Source organism: Octopus bimaculoides, chromosome 1 (genome assembly GCF_001194135.2).
Source record: "Octopus bimaculoides isolate UCB-OBI-ISO-001 chromosome 1, ASM119413v2, whole genome shotgun sequence".
Taxonomy (NCBI): Eukaryota; Metazoa; Mollusca; class Cephalopoda; order Octopoda; family Octopodidae; genus Octopus; species Octopus bimaculoides.
Window position 1 is genome coordinate 94,308,529 of NC_068981.1, and position 10,193 is coordinate 94,318,721.

At 33.7% G+C, this 10,193-nt stretch overlaps 1 protein-coding gene across 1 annotated transcript in view; it reads right to left on the reverse strand.

Moving 5' to 3' along the window:
- The window catches only part of LOC106873159 (uncharacterized), a 161,723-nt gene that overhangs the window by 33,722 nt on the left and 117,808 nt on the right, over window positions 1-10,193 (reverse strand). The window contains exons 68-74 of the mRNA XM_014920386.2: window positions 9,497-9,701; window positions 8,556-8,672; window positions 6,197-6,374; window positions 5,049-5,168; window positions 4,408-4,491; window positions 3,072-3,268; window positions 1,693-1,865 (exon numbers count right to left, since the gene is read on the reverse strand). Of these exons, the coding sequence (XP_014775872.1) occupies window positions 1,693-1,865; window positions 3,072-3,268; window positions 4,408-4,491; window positions 5,049-5,168; window positions 6,197-6,374; window positions 8,556-8,672; window positions 9,497-9,701 (1,074 nt within the window). The remainder of the gene's footprint in view (window positions 1-1,692; window positions 1,866-3,071; window positions 3,269-4,407; window positions 4,492-5,048; window positions 5,169-6,196; window positions 6,375-8,555; window positions 8,673-9,496; window positions 9,702-10,193) is intronic.

The window sequence follows — 10,193 nt, forward strand, 5'->3', positions numbered from 1 at the left end:
TATATATATGTATATATATATAGGATTGTTTGTAGAAATACATAATTCTGGAGGAGAAGCACATTCTAAGATGTAGAGCAGTTAATATTATACTGGGGTAGGTCGGTTTATGGGGTTACCCTGGGTCTCTCACTCATAAGGGGTTTAGCCTTACAGCATATCTTCAGACCCCAAGCACTGCTGAACTGAGACCCTCCATATTTTAAAGAGGTTTCAATCCAGCAGTGTTTGGGGTCTGAAGATACACCATAAGGCTAAATCCCTTATGAGCAAGAAACCCAGGGTAACCCCATAAATTGGTTTACCCCACTATAATATATGTACACACACACAAACACACACACACATACACACACACACAGATGAACGGATGCTGAAAAGTTTCTGTCTTTGGGTAAAAGAAAATACAGGAGCATCAGTTAATTATGATTTTAATCAATATATTCCCCTCTCAGATTCACACACTTATTGCAGTGGTCCTTCAGCTTTTCTAAGCCATGTAAAAGAACTCAGAAGGTTGGGTCTCCAACCAGGCCTTTTGCAATACACTTAAAGCCAGGAACTCTTCAGTACCCCTTGTATATCTATGTATGTGTGTGTGTGTGTGTGTATATATATATATATATATATATATATATATATATATATATATGTGTGTGTGTGTGTGTGTGTGTGTGTGTATGTATGTATATATATGTATATGTGTATGTGTGTGTTATTTGATTGGAAAGGTTCATAAGTGAAATGAGAGTCAAGAGTTCCAAGCATTATACTTCTCAATATATGTATGTATATATATTTGTATATGTATACTTATTCCAAAGAAATTGAAATGAATATTTTTTTACATTAATTTTCCAAGAAGGAAAATGTTGCATATTCAATCATTTTCTTGTTATTAGAAACAGATATTTTAAAGGCTGGAAGAGTGTATGCTTTCCATTGTAATTCAGTCAATTCTTAGCTAGGCAGTGAGTCTGTTGTTTGCCAGAGTTATTAATGTTCTCTTGGAGTACAACAAAAATGCAGTTTGAAAATCATCTATTTGGATAGTAAGCCAGTCCATTAATCTTATTGTAATAAATGAACGGCATATTGTAATAAATGAAGGCCAGGTTACATAAAATTGAATGAGAAATGAAAAATAAAATGCAATTGGAAGTATACATAGTTGGTAAAGTTTTTTTTAAAATGTCTTTAATATAGGCTAATGACAACCAAAGCATCTCCATGGACCCATGGTTGTCTTGAGTACCAGTTGTCATTCAGTAGCTGACAGATACATGCTCATATTAGATCCGTTCACTTGTGCCACATTTGCAACTCTCATCAGCCTTTGAATAAATTTACATATGATTTATCACCTCCTTGTCTACGTTTGTTTTTCTTTCCAAATAAACTTGAAAAAGTTAACTGGACAGGAAAATGCCTGTTTTTACTCCTTTCAATCACATTCACCTCACTACTTCTTCCATAACTGACACTAGACAGATGGAAACTACTTGCTTTACTTAGTCAAGGGAAAGCAGCAGAGCAGTCTTCATAATCGACTCAGCTGGCATCTGAATCAGTTCTACACATGACAACAGCTATTCACCAAACTTTTACTGTCAGTAATACTTTGACACTGCATGAATGTATCTAAAGTGTAATTTCTGATTCAAATCAAAAATATACAAAATTTATACATACGGAAAGTGGTGGTGTATTTTTCACGAGTGATAAGCAATAGCCTTTTCCAAGATGTCTTTTCAAGAATAGTGTAGATCCACAACAAAGTAATTTTCCTTTGTGAAGAATAGCAACTCTGTCACTAAGAATGTCAGCTTCATCCAAGTGATGTGTTGACATAATCACTGTTCGGTCTGAAGAGATAAAAACATTAGTCATAGATAAACTTCTATACATTCATATACATAAAAAATACAAATGTTTTAAAATCCTTTAAACAATGTAGGCAAAATATGCAAGGTGATGCTAATAAATAAAAACAGAGAAGATATTCCAAAGCTTACTTAATTTGATTGGAAAGGTTCATAAGTTACATAGTTGGTAAAGTCTTTCTAAAATGTCTTTAATATAGGCTAATGAAAACCAAAGTATTTCCATGGACCCATGGTTGTCTTGAGTACCAGCTGTCATTCAGTAGCTGACAGATACATGCTCATATTAGATCCATTCACTTGTGCCACGTTCCTTCTCCCTTCCTAGTGTTATTTACGAGTGTTATTACTTTTAGATTATTTTCTTTTTTTATAGTTGAAAAGGAGAATCTTTCCCCAAATATAACAGAAGCATTCAACAACCTATGTAAGGTAATACATCTTCTTTTGCTTAATATTTTGCCTAACTTCTTCACCTTCATTGCCTAAAGGTTTTTTTTTAAAGAATTAATGTCATTTATACATTACAATGCTTCAAGTAAATTACAATATTCTTGTAATATATATAAATACATAAATAATTTTTTATGCAAGTGCTTTTGTGTAATCTCATAGTTTGAAGAAGAATCAAAATGTATAGAGCCTTACTTAGATTTTCTTAGACTAACAAACTGAGAGAAGAACATGATGTTAATACAGATGATACTTAGTTTGAGTTGTTGCAAGTTAGTAAGATGGAGAAATGCATTCTTTTCTTTGGTTTGAACTGGTATTCCATATGTTAATAACAAGTATTTTTTTTGGATATTTGCAATGATACATGACACATAGTACAATGGGACTGACTAAGATTCATATACCGAGATATAAAAAACCCCATACATGGTCAATGAGCCAATGAAGGAACCCTAATTTAGTCAATGTATCTGCTAAAAATAAAAGCAAAATGTATCTTAACTCACATTCTTCCACCTTAAAAAAAAAGACATGCTAGATGATGTAGTTCTAGAGACATTATGTATAAAAAAAAAGGCAGGATGATCATGGATAGAATGTCTTTGGTCTTAGGTCTGACAAATTAAGTCTAACTTGAGGGCTTAGCAATACTGATACACAACAACAAACATACATTGACACATGCTAACACACATGTACACTAACACACAGATCAAATAGAAAACTACAAACCATTCTTATATTTAAGAATGAGGTCCCAGATGCTTCGTCTTGCACTTGGATCTACACCAGCTGTAGGTTCATCAAGAACAACAATACTAGATTTGCCAGCAAATGCTAAAGCCACACAGAGACGTCTTTGCATTCCACCAGAGAGTTGTTTTGCAGGTGTATTACGCATATGTAGGAGATCAACATCTTTCAAAATACTGGAAATGGAAAAAAAGAAGACATTAATATTCATTTTTTTAATGGTGACAATATACATTTTGTGTGATGTAAACATGTATTAAATATGTCTGTGAATTCTAAGTCATGCACAGCATGACTTAGAATTGGCCGCCAGTTGCAGGAATTGGTTTTCTAGCTCTTACATGTAAAGTGGGATTGATATTTATTTTCACCTTAGTTGGTAAGAGCAAATTATGTAAGCTGTCAAGTTCATGTGAAAGACAGAAGGTATGAAGTTTATAGCTTTCGCAAGAGTATTTGTAACATAAATTAATATTCTTGGGAAATAGAAATGGATTTGAAAGAAGTTCGAGGACTTGGTTTGCAGAAACTTTATCACATCATCAAAGCAAACATCCATTATACTCTTTTGTTGAATAATCATTGAACTTTAGTGCGCGAATAGATTAACGATCATTATTGAATAAATGAATGATTGGCTGAACAACACAGCACAGTAAATAGGCTACATAATTAAATACACAATAAAACCAGAAAGGTATGCTGGTATACAATACCTCAGGGAATTATATATAATTGTCTTGTATAGTTAAACCATTGACTAGTTCTTGTTAAAGCCAAGGATTAAGAAAGAAAACTCTAAAAGAAGCCATGTAGTGTGGTAACACTTAGGGTGGATGTCTGCTTGTAATTCATAGCAGCTTTCAACCAGCCATTGTAAATACTACAACTCATATCCAGCTTGAACTGTTCTTCCTTTTGAGAAATAATTCCAAGTCTCTAAGAGAGTGTCATTAATAACTTGCAAAAACCAATAACACACAAAAAAGAAAAACTCTAACAGGCAGCCTTCATAATTGCATATGCTAATACTTTTAAAGGGATATCTAGAAGATGACAGTTGAATTACTATGAAAGCAGTCATAATCACTAGTGATCACGCAACAGATAGGTAATCAGATCAAACAAATCATGCACCAAGATGGGCTTGTACTGTCAGAAGAAACAACTGGCAATACAACAAGGTTGAACAATAAAGCAGTGAAAATGCACAGCACAAGTTCAAACAATGAAACAATTTAGTGATATCAAATAATTAAGCATACATCATAGTGATTTCCATGAATTCAAAGCTAAAAACAAATAATAAACTCACGAGCGAACTTCTCTCTCTAATTTCTTTCCCTGCCATCCTGTTTTAATACTGGTGTAGAATCGGATGTGTTCTTCTGTTGTCATGCTGTAAATAAAAGGAATTAAACAGGATTATAGTTTAGAATTACAATGAATCTGAGTTTTATTTAACTTACAGATTTATTTGAAAGAACTCTCCATTGGATATTTTATCTGTATGATTATAATGATAATGATCTTATGAAGTGTAATGAGCATGATGATCATTATAACTGCATTATCATACATCAGATAAGGCAGTTGATGCCTCTCATTTGCAATTCAATTTCATATCCCAACTTATGGGAAAATTCTGTTTTTATCATATGAGATGTTCACAAATTTTGTAATAACACAATGGAGCTGTTGGTAGCATAACTAGAAGCAAACTGTCAGTAAAGTAAGTAATTATATCAGTCATATTGATGACATTGTCTCTGATACTTTGTGGGTTCTGTGCATAAGCTAAAGATCATTACTATATATATCTATTATTTAAAAAAATGGAATAAGTTTTACTGCACTAAGGCACCTCTTAATAATGATAAACAGAATGGTACAAAATCATGAAAAAGAAAGCAACCAATAGCATAAGTGAAATGAAAAAAAGCAAACTATACTTACTACTCGAACAAAATATTTTGTTGAGGACAGATGCCAAGCCAACTATTCTTTTTTCCTTTCTCGGAGTCATAGAATGCTACAATACCAGTTGTTGACTCCATCAAGCCAGTTAGCATATTACTGAAATGGAATGAAAACAAAATGAGTATTAAAATAACCAAATGAATAATTAGGTATCCCAATACTATGGTCATTTAATGAAGTGTGAAATTTATATCTAAAGTACAGTTGATGGGCAATAAGATCGAGAAAACATAAGATTAAATGGTTTCAGGTGATTATTGTTTGTTGGAAGAATTGAGAAGCTTAAATATAAAAACAAAATTGGGTTTGTATCTTCCAACTGAACTATGGAGTTATTGTGGTGAAATGGGGAGTGGCAATGAGTTGATATTTTTTAAAGTATTTTAAGGTTTTAAGTAAGGCAGTATTTTAAAGTATTTTAAGGTTTTAAGTAAGGCAGTATTTTAAAGTATTTTAAGGTTTTAAGTAAGGCAGTATTTTAAAGTATTTTAAGGTTTTAAGTAAGGCAGTATTTTAAAGTATTTTAAGGTTTTAAGTAAGGCAGTATTTTAAAGTATTTTAAGGTTTTAAGTAAGGCAGTATTTTAAAGTATTTTAAGGTTTTAGATAAGGGCGGCGAGCTGGCAGAATCCTTAGCACACTGAGCGAAATGCTTAGCAGTATTTTGTCTGCTGTTATGTTCTGAGTTCAAATTCCGCAGAGGTCGACTTTGCCTTTCATCCTTTCGGGGTCAATGCAAAATAGTACCAGTTATGCACTGGAGTCAATGTAATTGACTTAATCTCTTTGTCTGTCCTTATTTGTCCCCTCTATGTTTAGCCCCGTGTGGGCCATAAAGAAATAAGAAATAAGGCAGATCTGAGAAATGAAACCAGAATGCAACTTTAGCTTGATAAGAATTTTTCACTCATTGTACAAAGATGCCAATAATTTATTAATTACACATGATTTCATGTCTGTATCTGCATATTTGATTAAAAATATCAATCTCTGTTTAATCCACAATATTCATTTATCAAACCTAGAGAGAAAAATAGTAAATTTCAATCTGGTAGAATTTCACATTATGGTAACAATAATAAAACTAAAATTGAGCTTTTGATATAGATTAATTATGTAACTTACAATGTTGTAGTTTTTCCAGCTCCATTTTGTCCGAGAATTGTTGTTATCTCACCTTTGTGAAATTTAAGGGATAAATTCTGCACTGCTGTTTCAATACCATATCTTTTAGACAAATTCATCAAAGAGATGCCAACAGGTCCTTTTGCAGGACGGTTTTCATAAAGTACATCCGAGGAATCTTATAAATGAGAACACAATGACAAATATTTTAAAGTTATTTATCTAATTTACTAAACAAAATAAAAACTTTAACAAAATTTTATTTTTCTGAAAACAAAAGATTTACAAGTATTTAACACAGAGAATACCTGGACATTAAACAACAGTTGAAGTGTGCAGAAGAGATAATTGAGATAGTATGGGCATATGATGTACTTGGATGATGAAATTTGGATGAAGGAATAATGTGTGCTGTCAGTTGATACTGTTGAGTCAAAGTCAGCCCTAACTGAACAGCTCTATGATCAAATCATCTTAGCCATGATCACTCCAACTTCTTCCAATGTACAGGGAATATTGACCATCTTGTTTAATATATCATATTTTAAAATGATGGGAGTTTGAGCTGAAAGAGATTTGACTACTATTACTATTTCTAGAATACTGAGTGACCATATAAAGACTTCCTCATTAGTTCTTGTACTGTTTGTGGAAGTTGTCTATAGAAAAAGCAGTTTATGGTAGTCAGGGTTCTGGGACTCAGAGATGAGATGAAAAACTGAGATGACAGCACAGAAAATGTTCTTAGAACACATTGTACCAATAAAACTCCTCCCCAACATAATGATCTCAAATTCTATCAAACACATGATTATGTAAGAACTGACTGCACCCCAGGAAAAACATATGGAGGAGTCTCATGGGAGGAGCTGGTAGAGCAGTGCAGAAACCTGGTATGTAACAAGGCAATTGAAGTAGGCTGCCAGGGTTTTGTGGAGCATTCATTCTGTAAAGCCCTTACTCATCTGACTTGGATTGAGGTTACTGGTGCTGCAAAGAAGAGGACCATAAATTATATCACTGATGATGCAGAAAAGGAAACTAGATTGTTTTCAATAAAGAGGGCAGACTTGTGATTTGCTGCTATTGAGATGCAATCTGGGACTTGATCAGCCTTGACTGAGTCAACAAAACAAAGGAGTCTGATGATGAAAGATCTGAAACCCCCTCTAAGAACTCAGAAACATCACTAATGATGCATCTCAGGACATCCATGAGTTATAACTTGGAACTAAATATTATGGTCTGTTCTACCATGTATCACAGTGACGATAGTGTTCTGCTTCCACATTACATTATCACATTTCATTACAGAGATTCAAATTTATTTCTTTTATCCATGTTGGATTGATATCAGCCATAAATTTCTGTAGAAAAACTATTGCCTCTCACACATATTTAATGAATGCTTCAGGAATTGCTGAAGAATAAGACAGCTAATGATAAGAAGATATTTACATGATATAGATTTGTATGGTTGTATGTCAGCATTACAACAAGATTAATTCTGTCTGCCATGATAAAATCTCCTGTTGAAGACGACATATGAATGTTCAGTTTTTGTTGAATGATCTGCAGAAATTATTTGTTTATAGTGATCAAATGTATGTGCAATACATTAGCTCACTTTCTGCATCAAATAAACATAGACTGTATAGGTGCACAGGTTTGCCACATGCCAAATGTCAAAACGATCACAAAGCAATGTGAAACGAAGTGTTTTGTTCAAGAGCACAAGGCACTGTACTGTTCTGGAATCGAACCCATGAGTAAGCAACTGTGAGTACAACACCCTAACCACCAGACCATGTGCCTTCACCCATTGCCATTCATGGTATATAAAGTATGTTATACAAAACAAAAAGAAGAAAGCAAGAGCACATTTCATGGAACAAAGTGGCAGAGTTCTGTGTATCATCTAAGGTGGCTCTGCTCAAGGGATCGATACGCCAGGGTTTTATAACCCCAAGAAAAGCTTCTAGAACCTTTGGAAATACAACTTGATGGGAATTTACATAGATTTCTTTAATGATGCCAATGTTAATTACTACATGCCAACCAATACTGATTGGTCAATAAACATTTATGTAGGTACACATGTCTTTTATGGTGATATAATTAGGTTCATGGAGTTAGGAATATTTCTTATGGAAATGTAATTAGGTTGCAGTTCTAAATCAGAAATCTAGGTGGAGACTTGCTACAGTGTAAACTATCCCAAGAACATTCTGAATATTCTACTAAAAAATATTATTTTAGCTAATCCAGAAGCAGTTTCTTGTCTTGCTATTTCATTAAATATTGTAATGCAATTTTTGAACAAAAAGATAAAATAAAAAATCGAGAGAAAATCACTTACAGAATGTGTCAGGTGCAGTTGTAGATGAAGAGTAATGCTTCAAAGAGTTGGCCCCTCCAAGACCCCAGTATTTTGGGAAGAAAGGAAAGTACCATGGTTTAGGAATGCCATACTTCTCTGCAAAGTAAAAAAACATATGGGAATTTATAAATATCATTATCATAATCATCATCATCATCATCATCATTTAACGTCTGTTGTCCAAGCTGACATGGATTGGACGGTTTGACCAGAGCTGGTAAGCTGAGGGGCTGCACCAGACACCAGTCTGATTTGGCCTGATTTCTACAGCTGGATGCCCTTCCTAATCCCATATATATTGTATGTCTATATATATATATATATATATATATATAAAAATTGTGTATGTATATATATGTATATGTGTGTGTATATACACACACACACACGCACACACACATATATATAAGTTGTGTGTATATATATAGTGTATGTATATATATGTGTATATTTTGTATATATATATGTATATGTGTGTGTGTATATATATATATATATATATATATATATATATATATGTATATATATTTGGGTAGGCAAAAAGATTAGAAACTTCAATGTTCTCCCTTTCCATCTTATATAAACCTGGTGCTTTGTTTCAATGTCAGAACATATAGTTTATTCTATAGATGAGGGTATATTTGCAAAAAGAAACAGGAGTGTATCAGGCAAAACACACATTTAGTTTCCTTCTGGCATCTTAGCTAAAATCCCAAGAGTTACCATTGCCTTTTATCTTTTTAAAGTTGATAAAATAAGTAGTAATAATATGTTGGTACTGATGTAGTAAACTATTCGAGTACTAACTGCATAGTTTAAAGAAGTCATTATTGTTCTACAGAATCATTCAGATTAGCAGTTAGTTTCTCTGGGTTTTGAATAGAAAGTTAGGAGAATAATGACAAGTAAAGAAAACTTACTTTTCTTGATGCTTTTGACGTACCAGCCAATTATAAAATAGATTAAACTGTCAATTGCCATCATGGTGCATGCAAATGAGAAACTTAGATCATCTCCTTCCATTGGACTTTCATGAATGTTTTTCCATTGAAGACCAACCATTTGTTCTTCATATCTTGATAAGTACTGAGAGCCAAAACTAAAGGCTGTTGTAGAGGACAGACACTGAAAATATAGGAAACATGTTTTCTTGAAATAATTTTTCCCATACTTGCAGTAATAATACAATGTTTTTGAAAGGTTGCTTACAATATCTGGAAAAATATACAGCCATTACTGTTGTCTAATATTCAAATTTATCTAATCATCATCATCATCATCGTCATTTAACGTCCGCTTTCCATGCTAGCATGGGTTGGACGATTTGACTGTGGACTGGTGAAACCGGATGGCTACACCAGGCTCCAATCTAATTTTGCAGAGTTTCTACAGCTGGATGCCCTTCCTAACGCCAACCACTCAGAGAGTGTAGTGGGTGCTTTTACGTGTCACCCACACGAAAACGGCCACGCTCGAAATGGTGTCTTTTATGTGCCACCCGCAAAAGAGCCAGTCCAGGGGCACTGGCAATGATCTCGCTCGAAAATCCTATGAAGGCCAGTCAGGCGGTACTGGCAACGGCCACGCTCAAAATGGTGCATCTTATGTGCCACCCGC